Source organism: Struthio camelus, chromosome 2 (genome assembly GCF_040807025.1).
Source record: "Struthio camelus isolate bStrCam1 chromosome 2, bStrCam1.hap1, whole genome shotgun sequence".
Lineage (NCBI taxonomy): Eukaryota > Metazoa > Chordata > Aves > Struthioniformes > Struthionidae > Struthio > Struthio camelus.
In genome coordinates this window covers 56,498,796-56,519,312 of record NC_090943.1, presented here as the reverse complement: position 1 = coordinate 56,519,312, position 20,517 = coordinate 56,498,796, and the positions used below count along the sequence as shown (strand labels likewise).

General features: G+C 37.4%; 1 protein-coding gene across 2 annotated transcripts in view; it reads right to left on the bottom strand.

Moving 5' to 3' along the window:
* The window catches only part of SEPTIN7 (septin 7), a 63,819-nt gene that overhangs the window by 20,439 nt on the left and 22,863 nt on the right, over nucleotides 1–20,517 (bottom strand). For both annotated transcript variants that reach the window (XM_068935888.1, XM_009679683.2), the window contains exons 2-4: nucleotides 8,732–8,838; nucleotides 1,827–1,927; nucleotides 1,104–1,238 (exon numbers count right to left, since the gene is read on the bottom strand). In XM_068935888.1, coding sequence (XP_068791989.1) covers nucleotides 1,104–1,238; nucleotides 1,827–1,927; nucleotides 8,732–8,838 — 343 coding nt within the window. The remainder of the gene's footprint in view (nucleotides 1–1,103; nucleotides 1,239–1,826; nucleotides 1,928–8,731; nucleotides 8,839–20,517) is intronic.

Sequence of the window (20,517 nt, the reverse complement as noted above, 5' to 3'; positions counted from 1 at the left end):
AAAACAGTAATCTGCCAAGGATTCAAATGTTTGCATTTAAAACTGACTATCCTATAAACCTGTAGGCTGACAAAAAAAAAAACAAACAAAAACAACCAAACACACCATTTATTACTTGTGACATAATTGTCAAGTAATTAAGACAAGTTCACATAAGAAAAAGTTTTCTCCATCTCCTTCAAAAAGTTGATTTCTTTCCAAATTTTAGACGTCACTGGCTAGTTCAGAATGATTATTAGAAGCATTACGATGCCAGCTACAGAAACTGAACGCAATAACTGACATTTTCCACTATCTGAGGAATGTTCCTTAGAATTCCTTCATTATTTCAAGTAGTTTTTACAGCTTTCGATCTACACAACAGAATAGATTGTATAAGGCTACTTATCTTCTCTTCCTGCTTATCAAGGTATATACTAAAGCGCCTCTGACAAATTTAATTAAAGTATCATGATAAAACACTAAGCAGTCAATTTCAGATATAATACAACCTAACATATACTGGAAATGCAGTTCTCTCGCTCTACCACTAGATAGAAGTCTGATCAAGTTAAAAACCGAGACGTGGGTGGAAGATTGCATAATAGCTGGAAAAAAACGCAGAACATCTATATTGGAATTTTCAACTCACTGGACAAAGGATTAAGCCCCAGGTGAATCAAAGTATGCTTTAATACTGAAGATGCATGAAACTTCCCATCTTCAATTTATCATTAAACTTAGAGCAAGGGAGAGAAGAACAAAAAGAAAAAAGTCCATTGCTTGAACTGTGAACCAACTTCTACACTTCAATTTTAAACACAAATGTTTGAACAAAGACAAATACACCATACAAATAGTAATGGAGCATTTAAAAATACACAAGCACCAAGACCATTTTTCTTGCTATGTAATTTACGTGTGAACATGTTCACTGGTATTCTAACTTATTACTAGTCTGGCTTGCTGATGTTTGACAGCCAAAGTAAGCTCGTTTTCAAAATTAAACACAGTCTGCAGGCCATTAAGAAAATCCTATCTGGAACTTTATGTAATTAAGAATGTTTGGATGTTCATCTGAGATAAAGGCAGAGAAAGGGAACATTAAACACACTAATACTAACCCGTGTCCTGATGGAGCAATGAAGTATAAACAACACTGCACTCTATTATCTGGCATCTGACGTCTGTTCACTCGAGATTCTGCATTCAGGTAGTCCTCAAATTTACTGTCAATGTAGTCGATAACAGGCTGCCAACTGCAGAGGTTACATGAACAAAAACCTGTATGTTACATCACTTATGTAAAAAAAAAGTCTGACTTCGCTAAGAAATAGTGTACACCATTTCCCTATGACTTTTTCTTTAAATTACTAATATTCAAGTAGGCATATTTTAAGTGATGAACTCCTCAACATACAATCAAGTTACATAGCTCTGAGCTACTATCTATGAGTTCACTGAAGAAAACCTTTCAAACACAATTACCTTCATTGTAATAGCATTAAATAGAACACTTAAGAACAGTAACGAGAGGAATACACGCTTTACTGGTCAAATCTTGTGAAGCGCGTAAGTAGGCTCAGTATATTGGGAGCACTGATAACAAAGAGCCAAATGTTCTGTTCACTGTAAAGGTAGCTAGAGAGAAGCCAATTGCCATTATAATTTGATTAAAAAGCAATCAGAACTACAGTACTCAAAGTTTTAGGCTAACAGAAAAACACAAGTTTAAAGGCATGAAGTCTTATACCGAAGAGCCAAGTGTGCATTTAAAAAAACATCACAAGGCGTTAAATCAAAATATATATATATTTTTTTGAGAAAAATATATAAACATTTCTTACCAATTACTATTATCCACAGCATCGCCAAACCCTGGTGTGTCAACTATTGTAAGTAGTAACTGCACACCACCTTCTTTGATTAAAACTTTCGACTGCTCAACCTGTAAAATGAATAAGATAAAGTGTTTAGCAATTTAGTCATTTATTTCTAACACTGGGAAAAGCATTCAATGGACAAGAAATCTTCCACAGGAGAGCTAACAGTTCTGCTTCACAGGGGTTCTGGCTGCTTCCTTCACACGTGAAAACTCAATTATTTTGATATTAATCAAATGTTTTACGCTAAAAATGGGTCACTCTTTAAATAAAAATCAGTGATAAAAGAACCTGTCTAGGTATATAATATTTTAACTCTTGTTGAAACAGGAAAATCCTAATCAACAAAATTGATGCTAATATAAAAAACAAACATTCTGAAATATCCAGATATTCTGACAGGCCAGGCATTATACTTGCCCAAATTACTATTTTGGGTCACAATAAAGAAAATGATCGTTTTTAAACAACATCACCACTTTAAGCATCACGTTTCTAGTTTGTTTTTGTTTTTTTTTAAGCATACATATTTATTTCTCCTCAGTTAGTATAATGCTTGGGAAAGGGAATCCTAGAAAGTGATGTCTTCCGGTTATAAACACGTTAAGGTGGAAAGGTAATATAATCTCACTGCAATCTGCTCCCAAACAAAGCAGTTCTCCCTGCCACTCACTCCTCCTCCCTTTTGTGCTAGGGCTAGATCTCCTGTGACCAGGACAGACTGGTTTCCTGTTAGCTCCGGTCCCTGATGGAAAACTTACTCGCAACGCAACTATGCCAGCACAAGGTATGATGCAGGATACAGCTGTGGGAATGGCATGCCTCAGGTTGTGACCGCTCATCTGCATTACAGCTCAGAGTCAGTTTGCATTACGCATATCATGAAACAGATCCTACAAATTTAGGATAAACAGCAGGTGGACTTCTTTCCCCCACATAAGGCAACAATATTTCAATAATTATGAATGCCACCAATGACAGGTATATCTGCCCAAGAAAATATCACTCTCGGTGTAAAAAACAAAAACAAATAAAAAACCACACACACCACACAACTATAATTGCAACCTTATCAGTCAGTATGATCCACAACCATAGGAAATGATAAATTTAAGTCAGCATTTTGAGTCCTTCCAAATTGCTCACATATTTAACCACAGTCTTTCTGACACTAAGACTACTAAGACAATTTCTATTAAATTACTAGTGACACTGTTTTCTAGAAATGTATTCAAGAAACCCGCCCAAGAATTAAGAGGGTGTGAATACCAACATGAACCAGGCAAGCCACTTATTCATGACAGCAAGCAGCCACACAAGAATGAGTATGCAGACTTTCATGTCAAATCGCCAACCTTAAGCTTCCTGACGCCCAACTAGGGAGAGAAAAAGACATTCAAATATAACTTTGACTGAACATCTGTAAGAGCATTCAGTAATGAACTTTCAGAGAGAGTAGAAACTTGGCCTGTGAGTCCTATCTGGATGTTCTCTTGACTGGCTCTTAGAGATTTCACAGAGATTGCATCCATGCTGCCCAACTGCTTGCGCATACCTAATTATATAGCTGAAACAGATCATCTCACAACCACACCTGAAAATACGTTGCGAGCACATTGCAATCACTGGTTATATAATGCAACTTAAATCTACAAGACAAACGAACACTGTAGAAAGTCGAATTAATCACCTTCTGCACAAGTAAAACACTGATTATAATTCAAAAGAGGACAAAGAGAAACACAGAAAGTAGAAATAACTGCTGAGAAAGGTCCATATTTGACCTCTGAAGACACAGAGCCAATCTGCTATTTTTCCTGACTCATCAGTTGGGACCCTAGTGTCCCTATATGCCAAGTCAGATCAATCCATTTTGCTCGTGAGTCTCAGCAAATGAATTAACCAATACCATAGCTGTCTACAGCATGCAGTTTTCATGAACGGGTTCCTCAGCCAAACAAAAAGGTGAGAAAGCATCAGTAAGACATCTTGATAAAACAAGAGTCCTCAACATTGGGCTATTGGGATGACAGTCATAGAAGAACCTAGGCTGGAACGGACTTCAAGGTCAGTTAGTCCAACCTCCTACTCAAGCAGGCCTAACTGCAAAGTTAAAAAGCCCTTTTTAAAAAACCAATAGGCTAAGACAACTCCAAATTATCCTTTCACTAACTGTACAATGTCTAACCTTCCACAAATGTTCAGCCCAAAGCAGTGAGAACGAGGACATATATGAAACATTTTTTAAACTTAAGTTGTCTTTACATGGTGAATGTATTTTCTTCCTCAAAAGTTCTACAGAAAAAATTTATTGTACATAGTTGATGCCAGAACTCAGGACAGTAATCCCCAGCCACACAGTCAACACAGCCAAGAGTTTACTACTCACAAGCTCTAGCCTAAAGGAGATTAACTTCTGATTCCTTGAATTCTTTTTGCTATCTTGTATATAGTGAACACAGAGCCCTCCTATTACCAAGTTCTCTTACAGCGTAAGAAGCCATAACATCTTCAAAATACTACAGATAACGTTAATGTTTCTACTTTTGCCAAGTGCTACAAGGAATCAGCTTTATTCACCAGCACAAAAATTCCCTCCAAGAACCATTAAGTAACTAGGCATTCACTGTGGAATGCTTTTACAAAAGAATAAATTAATAAAAGTTTATTTTGAAGGTATATTTATAACAAAGACAAAGAAAGGTCAGGAGATTCTTAGAAATGCCATGCCAAACATTCTTCCCGACTCTGTATGCCTGTAACATGTAAGTGTGATTAAATTTGTGAAGTCAGCTTCTGACAAATGGGCTACAGGAACTGTATCTCTGCAGACAGTGCCAATATCTTACTCAGTGCATCTAGGTGAGAATTAATTTTTTTATTATTATTATTTTTACAAAAAAATGCTTGTCATAAATTCATGTAGGTATATTGCTACCAGAGTGGGGTTTTTCATTACCTATAGAATAGGAAACATTAGTGGGTCAAATTCAATGCCCTGTACCTGGGTTGTGGATAGTCAGACCATATCCACTATATACTGCAAGAGAGAGAGAGCTGGTAAGAGACACTAGATGCAGAACCTGCCACAAAGCCTCTGTAAAGTTATTTTTCTGTTGTGACTTAAAATGAATGTGTCCATACATGGTCAAAGACACAGAAAGCAGCAATCTCTGGAAAAGATCCAGAAAAATCACTGTAAACTAGTGTCATTCATACTTAAGTCTCCAACTGCATCCTATCGTCTGCTTTTACAAGTATTCCCAAGAGATACATGGAAAACATAAGTTCAAGTCTTGGAATTTAAAACTTTATTAAAAAAAACCTATTCCAAATGGACATTTTCCCATGCACTCCAGTTAACTGGGTCACATTGGCTTATTTTGCAGCACTACATAGAATTCTGTGAAGTTACACACATTGTAGCTTGACCACTTTTAATGGATTAAACAATCCTTCACCCTACTCCATTTCAGATAGTTAAATAATGATCAGAGAAAACATATTTCATACCCTATCATTTCTGAAGAAGCTTCTCTTGAACTCACCCGACATCAAGTTATTTACTATCAACTGTTTTTCTATTTTTCCCATGAAATGAATACAAAGGATCATAAAACAACATTCAACTTCTGTTGCTTTCAAGCATTCCCCAAATCACAGTTTGTATTTATCCAAGTGGGGTGGATGTATTTATCCATCTTTATTACACAATTACTGATCAATAAATAGTTCCCATTATATTAAGAACAGGGAATTCTTACCACCAATACTTTAGGATGCTGTGGTGGTCTTACTCGTTTGTGTGCTACAAAACAAAGGGACAGGTCACCATTCTATCTTTTAATATCGCTATAGTTTTACCAAAGGTCTGCTGGAATATAGGTCACTGATAGCACACCAAAAATTTGTCCTCTTCTCTCAAGGACTGTTCCAATCCATGTAAACAACGAACAACTTAGCTACATAGTAGCTGAGGACATACAACTGTGGAAAACCCTTAACGTCCTGAATTTCAACTTGGAAAGGTTTACACTAGCAGAGAGTACAAATCCCATGGATCCAAACAGTGTTTCCCACTATTAATTCTTTGATTTAATATTTGACTGGAATCACATGTGCATCAGCCACAGTTGCTAGCACATGCAGTTCTCAAGGTTGAGGTAAGAAACAGTTTTATCCTCATTTAGACATTGAGGCTGAAAGACAGCTTTAGTTTCTAATATAAAACACCACGCTTACTGACTTTTTTGGTCCTTACAAGTAGTTTTTGAAAATAAAGCAAAATAAAGTTGCGCTACAAGTTTATTTGAACAAAAAAAGAAAAAGCCTTGCTAGATAAAGTAAGCAAGGCTCCCTAAGGGAGAAGTAGACTCTAAACGTGCTTTATTCCAGTCACATTATTTGCTAAGTCATAAAAGACCCTAACTCACTAATGAAAATAACTTCAGCTAACTCTCCATGACCCTCCAAGCTTTGGTCCACATAGGGGAAGGGGAGAAAAATTTAAAGGCTTTTCAGTCACGTCCCTGTCCAAGTTCATATTTTTGTTTCAGCTTTAAAACCAGAAGTATCACACACAGCATAAATATTTCAAATCTATACTTCAAATACTCTTAAAATGTAGCACTTGAAAACTTTCTCTGCCTTCTGAGGTTTCCAGAATGAATCTTCCTGGAAAGTGTGCAGTCCCCCCCTACTTCAACCAGTAAACTAATAAAAATCAAGCATCTTCTCTGAAGAGCTCAAAAGGTCAGGATGATTAGATCATTTAATTTTGCTGCCTACCAGATGAAAGAACTTAATTCAGATTCCAAAACCACCACATACACAATTTTAGTTTCCCTCTCATCAAACCACCTGTAGCCAGGGATGGATGGAATTATCTTTAAAAGGAGTCCTGTAACCTTTTTTTTTTTTTTTTTTTTTTTTTTTAAAGTTTGCATTCAATTTCTTCCTAAGATTTTTCCCAATTAAAAGTCTTCCAGTGACAGGGAATCCAACACATCCTTAAGTTACTTAAACCAGAGTTTAGATAAGTGAACATAACCCACATTGGTTCAGCTTCAACTACCAGTGATTCATCAACAAAAATGAAGTCACAGTAAATCTCTCTTCCACTAAAAAACAAGTTACTCTTTTACAGAGTTTTTCCAAGGTTCACAGAGCTTCCTGTCTTGCATTAGAAAGTGTCTTAGACCAGAGCTTAACTATTTGCATATGCCTTTTCCATCCCACTTCATATCTCTTTGGAAAAGATACATAAATGCAACCCTCTTAATTCAAATAAGTCTAAGCCTCCATTAACAAATTTTTAAACCCATTTTGCAGGAGTCACTGTGGTTTAGTATCAAACTGATAAACTAGCCTAACACACATGGTCAAACCTTAGACAAATTTAAATATATTGTCAAATTCAGGATTTCCAAAAGTTTTCTTCAAAATACAAAATGTGATGTTCTGCAACAAACGCATTTTGCATTAATAGTCTCAAGACTGATGTTGAACTGACAAGCAATTTATTTTAACAGTCTTAAATAACAGCATAACTAACTTCTTGGCTCTTTGTAATTATCCAAGGTGCTAAGATTGCATTAAAAATAACCCACCCCTCCCCACACCACCAAGCAAACAAATAAAAAAAACAGAAACAAACCAGGCCCCCCTCTCCAAAACACTGAACTCAGTAGATCATAGCACTGAAGAACAGTTGTTCAATTCTATTGAATAATAATAATAATAAAAAAAAAAAGCATCAAGTTTTAAAGTTCCTGCTTAATGTCTGGACTAACTTACTAACTTGAGTACTTACTAACCCAACATAACGCTGCTTAATCACTTTCTAACAACTCTAACACTACACAATTACTGCCAACAGTTGAGATGATCTGGGACTCTACCATGTTTCACAGATGGAGGAAACCTGCCAGACAAGGGCAGCAGTTGTGAGCAGCCCCGGTTCACATCAGTGCAAAATCAGATTACCACAGGCTACTTTCACAGGACCTTAAAGAAAAGCATCTGACTCACATCAAGAGAGATGAACAGAGCTCACAATATCTTATTCAGTTGCTCAACTGCTGAGGCAGAAAAATACCCCACTAAAAAACAGCTATTTCCTATACCATCCACAACACTGAGAAGAGGGTATTGAACCATTTCTGAGTATTTTTTTAAATAACCTTTTTGTAATATAAATATTTACAAAATATTATATTTTGGAATATTTTATTTTCTTTTCTTGAGAAAATAAAATTGATTGGTAGCAAAATATTCTACAAAGTAAGAGAGCAAGTTAATTTTTTCAGCCTTTGACTTTAATATTTCAGTTTGTCATGCATTTGTGGTAACATTTTCTTTGCCTATGCAAGTCTAGCACTTAAAGTCAGCCAGTTTCACCCTAGCCCCAGATACACTTCAGAATAACAATTTATAATAGGTAAAAATGGATCCAGGTCGCAGAGGACTGTCATACACCTTTATACAATAGGTCTTTGCACTTGTGTCAACGTCTTTAAAAGGAAACTTGCCTTGAACAGTCAGAGCTTTTAATGCACATTCAAGTATTTCTACAAAAATTCTTAACCGTTTAACGGATACTAAAACAGTCCATTTGCTAACGGGACGGCATCCACGTGATGCTTCTAGACATCTACAGGCAGCAAACAAAGCACCTTACCGCAGGGATCCCACACTTCCACAGGCTACAAGTTCCACAACACCAATCAACATTTACTGAATATTTCTTAAGAGTTTCAAATTATGACTGAACTTTGTTAAACAAAGGTACTTGTGTTGCAACTGTATTGCCCGGGTCACTAAATTACAAGTTATATTGCTAAAGCTGCAGGTCCCCCCCCACCACATACCTGTACAGTCTTTTTAATTCTGTGTGAAGGACCTGGATACTCTGGGGAATACAATTCTGTTAAGAATAATGAGTTGATTAATGTTGATTTTCCCAGTCCAGATTCACCTAGAAGAAAACAAAATAGTTGCAGTAAAACCAGAAGTATCACACACAGCATAAATATTTTAAATCTATACTTCAAATACTCTTAAAATGTAGCACTTGAAAACTTTCTCCGCCTTCTGAGGTTTCCAGAATCTATAATATTTTTCAATTTCAAGGAAAAACATGAATATTTTATACAGAAAAAACTGTCACTGAGGGATTCTAAAGACATTTATTTTTCAGATCAGAATTTAGGAAGCTGTTAAGTATGGAACGCATTTAGGGTTTCTCTTCCTTCTGCCAAGATACACCAAGACAATATTATTCACATGAAACTTTATAAACTAGCTACTTTCCTGGTACTACTCTCCATCATGACACACTCTTTTATTTCAAGTATTATTTGAGGATCTCATTGTAAAGGACAGGGGGGAGAAAGATCAAGATTATTTTGGTCCAATTACCAAAGCCACAAGAGCTAAAATGAAATTTCAAAACTATGTAATTTGCATGGAAATCATTTTTTTGTTGGGGCAGTGGAAGGGGCTGGATTTTTTGTTTGTTTTTTGGCAATTTGTTCGTGAGCAACAATACAGTAGCCTTGCTAAAAGACCTAGAGAGATTATTTCCATGACAATCCAGTCAACACAGTTATGAATCCCACAGCAAAAAGTATTCCCCATTTATAGCTCTACAAAGACAGGAACAAGAAGAATTTCAGATTAACCACTTATTGCAGTATCTAAAAAGCCAAGTCTTTTAGCTGTTTTTCTATTGTAAAGAAACTACTTCAACATCACAATTCACATTGGCATAAAAAAAAAGGTATATAATAATCATGCTTCCTGTTCTTAAAGTTTTATATGCTGTGCTATTTAGACCTAAACAGAGACAGTGCGAGAGAAATTTGCTCATAAGCAAATGAATTTGGATGCAAACTACTGTTGGCAAGCTTTTTCTAAGGGAAGAAAGCAAGCTGCACTGCCCCTACTCCTTTAGGAAAAAAACATACTACTTCCCCCACCCTCAGATAGCTACTGGTTAATTTAAAAGCTAAACTAAAAAAGCTCCAAGATTTGTCTCAAGATAAACGTACTGGGGAAACACGAGTAAATAAGAGTTATGAAACAAAATGCTCGTATTAGCGCTTGTTAGTTAGGAATCTTAGTGGACAAGACCTTATCTCCACTGTAATAGTTGGCTTGATTTCATATACGAGCTAGTTCATGCGCATCAGCCATCTCAATTACAATTTTGGAGCTCAAAGTCTCCGCTGTATTGAACGGTGCAATCTGATTAGCAGTACAGTAAGTGGATTAGCAGCTGATGAAATGTTGCAACTAGAGCTCTTGTAGGCTGCCTACAGGATTAGTAGCACTTCAAACCCCACCCCGCCTGACAGATGAGCTAATCTCCCATCAAGCACATACTGGCTACGGTGGAGAGACAGGCCACATCAGTCAAGGAACAAGGAGACTTTTACTCTAAATTATAACCTCAAGCTAGCACTGCTGGGAACACCAACCCGAAAATGACAGCCATATGTGAGCTAGAAGGGACAGGTTTGCTGATAAGCATTTCATTGTGACCAGGACAGATTTTGCCTTTTTCTGTGGCCAGATGCATTGCACATTTCAGAACTATTTGGTAAACACAGTGCCTGCAAGTAGCAGACTGTAAAAGATGCAGGTATTCTACTCTGAACTTGTAAGGTCTTCAGAGCAGGGTCAGCTGCAGTTCAAATGCTTCTCTATTAAATTTGCAACAGAGAGAAGCTCCTAAAAAGCTCAGATTTCCAAACTCATAGCTGCAGTCACTTTGAAGCTAAATCATCAGCTCACAACTATGCTCAAGATACACATATCATATCATTCAAGTTAAACTGAAGAGTTACTTAGTCCACTCTACCAAACCCCATCGATAGGAGGGCTCTAGCTTTGCAATGTACTGTATGAGCTGTAGCTCATATTCTTTCAGTGAAGATTACTTTTTAGTTGATCGTAACTTCTCAAAAGGTTTTCTACTGCATTAATAAAGAAAGATTTATGGGCTGCAGCAAAACATTTGTGTATTAGATTCTAGGAGCGATTCAATATACAAAAAGTTGGCCCTTCTCCTCCTCCCACCTACTGGGCTTATGCTGGTCATGATACTTTACAAACTTTAAAGCGGAACACACACAGAACAACCACTCTTCCCAAAGATTACACTGCTTGCCAAGTTGCCACTGAAATTCAACATATGGAAACAAGATTTTTGAACTTTCAAAAGCATCTGATGAAAAATCAGCAGCTCAGCCTAAATGGTGATGGCAGCTAGCTGTAGCCTTCCATACAGATTTACTCCTGAATTACTGAAGCAGCAAAGCCCTGGCGTATCTGCTTTTTCCCCCCCTGCCTTACTGCAGTAAGGATGAGAAGGCAGTTTTGAGCTGATGTCACTGAAAAGTCAAGTATGCCAACTTCATTCACGTACAACCTTGTTCTCAAAGGTGCTCAGCCTCCTAGATACATGTGCCCATACCAACTTTAAACTGTTACAGTGTTAACTGCTACCAGTTGAAGCATTACATGGAAGAGTTAGCCAATCCAGGCTGTAGTTGTGCATTAGATGGTATTATAGTTGACACCTCCGATGATATTCTAGCTATAGCTAGAATATCAAATAAAACATTTATATTGAAACCACAGGAAAAAGAAAACATAACTGAACCTTTCAATATTGCACAAGTAGTTGTCACTCTGCTTCCACTGTAATCAAAAGAGAGTTTTCTCTGCTGACTACAGTGGAAACAGAATTAAGACAAACTGTAAGCGTATTTGACCAAATCTAGTCACCTTTTTGCACATAAAATATTTAAAATATTCTAATTTTAGAAGAAATATGTTAAAAAATAGATACATATTGTTTTTCCAATGTAGAAGCTTGCTGAACCCAAATTCTCCTTCCTGAAAGAGTTTGGAATGCAGCTTCACAAGAGCGGCTGGGCTATGAATTCTACAGCAAAACACAGGAATATAAAGAAAACAAATTGAATTTACTTTGTCTTAACACGACAAAAAGCTAGATCCACAATAAAATGCATCCTCCCAGTCTTAGTAACCATTTCCAATGAGATTTTGCACCTTCATCATTTTACAAGACTGCCTAAGACTGCAAGATGACAAAACCACTTAAGCAGTAGTAGCTTGCAAACACACATGTGCATCATAAGGCACAGTTAGCTCTAGTTGCCTAATTTAGAGTGACTGATTTTCAGAGCTACCCTGAGTTTTCTGGTTTCAGCATAAAATGCATTTGTTTCAGGAAAAAAAAAAATACAGTAGTTTCTCTTTGCAGGGTAATCCTGAATCCAAGAACTTTATTATTGAATCCAAGAACTTTACTATTATTTGTGGTGCCTGACTAGTGTTGACTGCTTTTACCACGTCCTCTCCCATTATGTTTCATGTATGCTTCAAGTCCTCCCGAATAAACAGAAAGTTCTTCATTACTTTGGGTCTCACGTCTAACAGCAAATTAATGGTTCAAAATTTCAACATTCTCAAGCTATTTTTCTCTGTAGTCATGTCCAGATACACAGTTAGGCACACCTGTTCGTAGAAATAAGCACATGCTTTTATTAATATGCTCCTATTAGTTTCAGGAAAGATAAGACCTTTTGTGAGACTGTAACAACTAGCATTGGAATCAAAAGCTCCAACTTTTCAAGACTATGAATTTCTAAATGGCTGTACAAACACTGAAGCCTTTCTCATACTGTAGTTAACAACTATTTGTTGACAAATAACATTTTTATACAGATGGCACACTGTACATCACAAACTTAACCCTGGAGAGCTAAATTTCTTCTCCTTCAGTGAAGGAAACACTGATCAAGTACTTTCCTTTTCCTAAATGGAAAGGAGACTAGATGTAACATTGCCAGGAGAGGAGGGTGGGGAGAGATTCATATTAAACTTATATACTTGCACACATTTTTAGGTTAGAAAAGATCACTGGGAACCACTGGAGTGGTCTACAAACCCCAGTAAATAGTGTCCAGCATAACATTAAAACAGTTAAGCATACAGAATTGACAGGAGTAATTAATTGCAGGTCATGGAGATGGAGGGAGACGTGTGGAAGTGCTCCAAAGGTGTTTTTATTTAATTTTTTAAAACCAGGTTCTCAACTCATCTACATAAATCAACCTACAAACTTTTACTTTCATTTCCAAGTCACTCCCTGTAAGTGAATAAAACCCTATTCTGGGATAACTAGTTACAGAATCTATCCACACCTGAGTTGGAAGTGCTCAGGTTTTTTTTTCCCCCCAGTTCAACTTCTATCCAAACAGGTTATGATCTCACCATTACAAAGAAGTTTCAACATGAAGCATGTCAGCATGTCCTTGCTCTGATAACAGGAATCAAGTTATCTTTAAAACTTAATGATTTTTTTCACCATTTATTGTTTTGTCACTTTAGGAATGTGCCACGTTCCCAATCTCCTCCATTTCTGCATTATATTTATTCACATTTCTACAAGAGAACTGCATAAACAGTCCAACCTGATTTCCACTTTCACACATAACTCCTGTTGGAGAGCACCACCTTCTCATTCATATATTACATTTCCTGATAAAGCAACACATGGCATTTTCTGGCTACCACGCTGCTCTTTAAAATCCAGGACCAGTTTTCCATCGTTTCCAATTTAGTATTTTTAGGATCTTGTTTTCTAAAATCTAACCACTGAACTTGTAAACATGACTTACGTTCTTAGATTTATGAGCTCATCTGAGAGTTCCTTAAACATATCACGCTCTAGATAGCCAAAAAGTTGTTAGTTATCTCAGTGTGCTATCTGCAAGCTATTAGCATTTTCTACCTCTTTATTAAAAAAAAAAAAAAAATTTACTCCTGTCAATCTCGCCAGAAGTTTATTTGCAGACTCTTCATCAACAATTACTCGGCTCTCTACCAGTGAAATAGTACTCAATGTTCATGCCCTGTGACAATTACATAGTTGGGAACATGACCACATACGCTATTTGTACGTAAGAATTTAAAGTTGCTTTTCCAAGTGGGACTAAGAGAATGCCTAGGAACCACCTACTTGCAAAGCAAAGACTTTTGGCAATCACAGTATCGTAAACAAAGACTTCAGTTAAATTGCTCTAAGTGTGCTTCATGTATTGTCACCAAGAACAGGAACCAGTCTCATTCACCATATCTATTAATTTAGAATGGTTTGAACTTTAGAGTCAGAAGATGTGTTAATTGCTAACAGCTGTGGTGGCCAAGAGAAAAACCTGATCCTACTGTAGCTAGTAGCTTACTGGAGACAAGCCATCAAAATCTGACATCCAACAGTAAATACACTTCCTACAAACTGCACTATTTTTTCAAAGCTTCCACTGCAGAACAGAAGTCAGTATTTAGAGCTACTTAAAATATTAATAGCTAAAATATAAACTCAAGATACTTTATTTGGTTATCGTAAGGAAGATATCCAACACCACATTTCTTTTCAGACTCAAGAAGGCAGAGACTTTTAGTACATCTGATGACCTCATAAACAGACATATCATGGCAAAGTTATTATGAAGAAATCAAATCCAGTAAAAAAAAAAAACGGTGTTTTTCCTCTCTAACTTGAATACATGTTGGTGTAAACTTCCTGTATATGTATTTTAGTTCTAACAGATGACCTAGTTTTGGGGTGTTTTTTTCCCCATTTTGCAGGTTCTAATTATTTTGACAGTCTTTACTTAAAATATAACCTCATCAGTTTCATATCGGTATTTACGGGGTGGGGGAGCTTGTCAGGAGGCATAAGAATAATGCATTTCATCTTCTTTCATCCCATACAATTCATAGTACACATGCATTTCAGCACCTGCAGCTTTATGCAAATGCCCAATGACTTTGATGCCACTGCAGCACACACTTTTTACACAGAAGCGAAGCTACATGAATAATCAAAGTTGCATATGAGACCCTGGATTAACATAAAGGCCAACAGCAAATCAGAAAGCGCAAGAGAAATACACAGAATACTGAAACATACAGAATGGTGGGATGGAACAGTGCTCTCAAAGGGGAAGAGGTGCTCTGCAATGTCACTACAGATGATGACCACAAAACAGAGACTACAAGAAGCTCATGTCTCATTTTAGAACCTTTCATAACAGCTAGTTCTTGTCTCCAGCACTCTGCAAGATATGAACTAACATTTTGATAAACGTACAAGGACATACAGTAAAAAATATTGGAATGAGGAAGGGGAAACAGCACCATGTTCCATAGCTCCTCCCACACATCTACAGTCTCAAACAGGACGGTGTTGTGTGACATCTTGCAACATATTTAACTGTGTTTTAGAGATGTTTATACAGGGAAAAAAGCTGAAGCTCCACCATTTCATAATTTCTGCTCCAAGTTCAAGTTATGGAAGTAACATCTGTTAGATCCTCAAAGCTGATCCTAGTGGGACAAAATAGTAGGGAGGTATCCTGGAGCTAAACTTGCTTTTGCCTATCAGCAACAACATCAACAACAACAAAACGTTGACATTCAAGACAATAACACAGTTTCATCAACTGTCCTTGAGCACAATCTAAAATTTAAGGGCATCAACTAGAGACAGACGGTTAGCATGTAATTTTGGTCACAGATGCCATTTAAATAATTCAGAAAACCTATTAAAAGAAGGGAAGGGAAGGACTTCAGAAGAATATTCTGACAGATTCAAAGCAGTGTTTTAAAAACAGTATTATTTTCAACTAAAGCAGAAGCAATTCTAGCTCTCTGTAAGAGATGGATTAAAACAGCAGTTTTACAGGTTAGGATTTGGCTGCTGCCAAACAAAACGGTCCCCTGCTCCCAACCCGCTACTTGCGCCAGGATTCATAACGCATCATGGCGAGGCAAGAAGCAACGCAGCTAACTATGGCACTAAGGCTTTGAGGGTGGGATAAGGAAGGAAAGTCAACACCAGACAGATGAGGTAAATCTAATCTACAGGCTTCCAAAGAAAGGATGGATTAAACGTAAAATGTAAATGTAACACACTAGATCTCCTTTCTGCAACAAAACAAGCATTGAGAGTTCATAAAGTAAGAAAGTCTGTGGCATTTCACTTAAAAAAAAAAAAAGTCACTTTTGCTCTAATACCTATATAAGCTTTGATCCTGATAAACAGTATGTCTGCAAAGTAGCCGTTTAACTAGGGTACGATATTTAATTGAACATGAGGCAAAGGAAGTGAGTTTTCAGCACAGAAAAGTTCTAGTCTACTAAAATCAAGGAAGTGAAATCACATCTTTCTTTTCACTGAGTTCTTCAACATTGACTGCAGAGAACCCCCCCCCACCACCACCTTTGGTCCACACCCAAATCCAGTACCAGCAATAGCTAAGATGCTACAACCGGGGCTTCAGTATCCAAGCTCACAAGCAATTGCAGGCACACAATTAGTGGTTACAGTCCAGGCCTGCCAAACCTTACCCTGGCTTTGTCTTCTATGCTAGCTGAAGGAAAACTAATTCCTATGGCTGAGCAAGCCACAGTCACACTGCAATGCAGTTGCAAAGGTACTGCAAACAACAAAACATTGTCAAAACTGACCTACATGGAAAACCCGCACACACAACTGATTTGGGAAATAACTGGGCTGAGGGATTCAACTGAAAATGCAGAGTGCCAGGATAACAATCTTCTCTGGATAAACCCCATAACCACCATGTACCTTGGATTTTCACAGACTTTAAAGACAGCAAAATAAAGAGCCTTCACAAAAGAAGAAAAATATTGGTTCAAAATGAAAAAAAAAAAAACAGAGTGAGGGAATAGGAAGGAAATGTGGAAGACACTGAAGTAGAATAGCTCTCTTAGGCTAAGAAAGTATACACCTGAGAACATTGTTTCTTGGGTTGGAAGAATTATGCGTCTAACGATAAAGCTGCAGCATTAGGCTTGTTCTCTGGAAAGACATACACTAATGAGTACAATCAAATTCCCTAATAATAGGAATTAAAAAAAAAAAAGATGAGGGAGATATGAAATTTTTATCTGTACATTGCTATTGACTAATTGCACGGACTGCAAATGCCTTCCAGTAATTTCTAACATCTGCTAACTGCTAAAGGTATATTAGTCGACCAGGACTCCTTCTGCAACTCCTGACAATGAGGGAGGACGCAGCCCAGAGCCAAGAAAGCAGAATCAAAGTAGTCCATGGGCTTGTACTTTGCCATAGGTGAGGATGTAATACAACAAGTTTAGACAAATGGAAAATAAAACACATGTTTTAAAGTGTGTTCTCATGTAAGTTCTTACATCAGTTAATCAAATGCAACATAAAAAAAATACTGACTTGATAAGTTAGTGAAAGTTTGACATCCTCTCTTCTCTCTCAATGTCTGCTGAGTGGTCAGCTATCGGTTTCTACTATGCCTGGCACTGATGCAACACAAAAGTGGTGAGTAAATACTTGCCAATAGTCAGTTTCCTCTAAATTAGCAACTTTGGAAAAGTTCCGCATTTTTGTCAGCAATGTATGTTTCCAAGACCTAAAAAAAGAAAAAATCTTGCTATTTCTCCTCTACTACAGTGTAACGGTCTTGCTATTTCTCCTCTACTACAGTGTAACGGTATCCCTTTAAATTAGTTTTGGTAATATAAAATGTAACAAAAATCTCGATGAATCTCCTATTTCAATGTTTATACTATTCTAAGGCCCTGGGTTTCACTGGGGATTTTGAAGCTGTTTGCTTTTGTAGGGCTAGGAGTACATAAAATATTCCAGTAATTTCTATGTTCCAGCAGCCAGAACACTAGGATACCAGCTTTGCAGCAGTATAGATTTTCAGTTCATTTGAACTGTAAAATCTGAGTTGAAAGTTAAAGTCTTATCTTGCTCTTCCACAGCAAAGAGCTTCCCACTCCCCATGCGCCATCTTCAAGAACTTGCCTTTGAGTCTTTCCCCCGGGCCCCTCCAAAATAAAAATAATAATTAAAAAAAGAAAAAAAAAACCAAGCTTTAATGATGTGTGGCAAGTCCAAAGAAAGACCAATTTGATTAACACAGTTATTTACAATTTAAAACATGTGAAAGTCCCTCATTTAATGAAGACTTGGAAAGTCACTTGAAAATTTATACAAGATTTCCAAACCCAACGAATGTCTCCAGCTTGAAATGCACATCCTAAACAACCGATTTAAACCCAAGACTGTGCCTATGCCAAATGACATGTTATTTATAAAATTGATAGTTTACTTATAAAATGAGGAACAAAGACTTGTCTTCATCCTACACTGGACTAGGCAACAGCACCAATCAGTGCTTCATCTGAAAGTATTATTTCACAGAACAGCTGGGGCTGCAAGGGACCTCTGGAGATCATCTGGTCCAACCCCCCTCACGCAAGTATGGTCACCTACAACAGTTTCCAGTACCACGTCCAGTCAGATTCTGACCAACCCCAAGGATGGAGACTCCACCAACTCTCTGAGCAACCTGGTCCAGCGTTAATCATCCTCTCAGTGAAGAAGGGTTTTCTTGTGTTGAGATCGACCTTCCTGTGTTTCTGTCTGTGCCTAGTGCCTCTCACCCTGTCACTGGGCACCACTGAGAAGAGTTTGGCCCCATTATTTTGACACCCTCCAATATCAGATATTTTATATACATTGATAAGATTCCCCCAAGTCTTCTCTTCTCCAGGCTGAACGCTCCCAGCTCTCTTAGCCTTGTCTCACAGGAAAGGCGCTCCCATTGCTTCATCAGCTTTGTGGCCCTTTGCTGGGCTTGCTGCAGCAAGCAGGTCCACGTCTTTCCTGTACTGGGAGCCCAGATCTGGACCCAACACTTCAGACGTGGCCTCATGAGTGCTCAGCAGAAAGGAAGGGTCATGTCTCAACCGGCTGGCAACGCTCTTCCTAGTGCAGCCCAGGACATCGCTGGTCACCTTTGCCACAAGAGTGCATTGCTGGCTCACGTTCACCTTGTTGTCCACCAGGACCTCAGGTCCTTCTCCGAAAAGCTGCTCTCAAGCTGGTTGGCCCACAGCCTGTACTGCCGCATGGGTGCAGGTCTTTGCACTTCCTTTTGTTGAACTTCATGAGGTTAGCCTCAAAGGCATGTTATCTAAATGTAAGTGTTATGCATTCATTAGCAGCAACTAATCTGATGCGTGACTTCAGCTGAACAGTGCTAGTTTGCCTTCCTCCCTCGAGCTCTCAAAAATTTCAGGCAGCTAGCCACCGAGTCCCCAAAATACAATTTTTAAACGTTTACCTAGGAATATTTTTCAATGACATCCTACAGAATTGACTCACATATAGCTTCATTTAATATTTTTAATATAAAGTTTCCCATAGGGTAGGCTGCTCTTCCAATTACAGAGGGCTTAAACTCCTGTAAGGAGGAAAGTCTCTCGAAAACAAGCATAGATTCTTCATTACAACCCCCATAACACAGTTGCTAACTCACATGCAAAAGATTTTTATCCAAAACCAAGCATGTAAATCCAATAGAACTGAACTTCATTCTGACAAGCGTCTGTAACAACTGACTGAAAACTTAAATCACATCAGTCAGTATTGCCACTAAAAAAAAAAAAAAAGAACTCTCAGCCTCCGTGCCACCCTTTGGGTCGACAAAAGTTTTTTCTTTTGTCATGCTGCAACCTGACTGAAGACTAACCTTTCTTGTTGCTCCCAGAAAACTCTTCAGCTAGATTCATACACTAATCCAATTTGTGCCTAACACCATTAGTTCTTTCAGCAACAGCACAGGCAGCAGGTTAAAGTCTGAGCTACAGCCTAAGGGAGCAGCTACTATTGTTAGATCACGTTTTTTCCCCCTAATTAAACCACAGCAACACTTCACAAATGCCCCTCATGCCAATTCACCTCTTTAAATACTTTACATTTATGGATAATCATTTCTGTACTTATTTATGCAACTGACACCCTCTGTGTCAACTGAGCTTTCTCATCCAAGCATCTTCAAAAGGTTGCCCACTGTTTTAAGAAATAGTGTGAAAGGAAATCCCAGTATCTATAAAAAACAATGAAACAGTGAAAAAAGATCTACAGAGAAACCAATTAAAAGGTTTAATATGTTAATATTAAACATAATAATATTTATATGCTAATATATATGTTTTACATATATAATATATGTAAAACATACAGAATGCATAATTTAATTTTCTCCCCTTCTCTTTGTTCTGTTTTTCATTAAGTAAAAAAAACTCTTCAAAGTTTTTGCAATGAAAAGTACTCAAGTTTCATTGTCCAGAAAGTCACAGTAACTTGCTTTGGAAAAAAGGCAACAAGTGTGCAGTACCAAAATGAAAATATTTATTTAAAATTCACAGTTTTTGAAGATGTGTATTACTGAAGAGCTACAAAAAAAAAGAAAACAGAAATCTTGGAATAAACAAGTCTAACACCAACTCATATACCACATTAAAAAGTGGTTTTCTATACAGTGTTTTATCCATTAAGGTTGGCAATGCTAATTGTCCTTGCCACGTTCCAGTGCAAAATCTCTCAAATTAATCAGTGATCTTTGAGACAGTAGCTCAAGTTGTTTTTCAGTGGACTTCATGCTAGTAACGCTAGAGACCTATCAACATTAAAATGATCAAGGGAGGACTAGAAAAAGACAGTTTGCTACATTAGATTGGTTAGCAGAAGAAGAGCCAT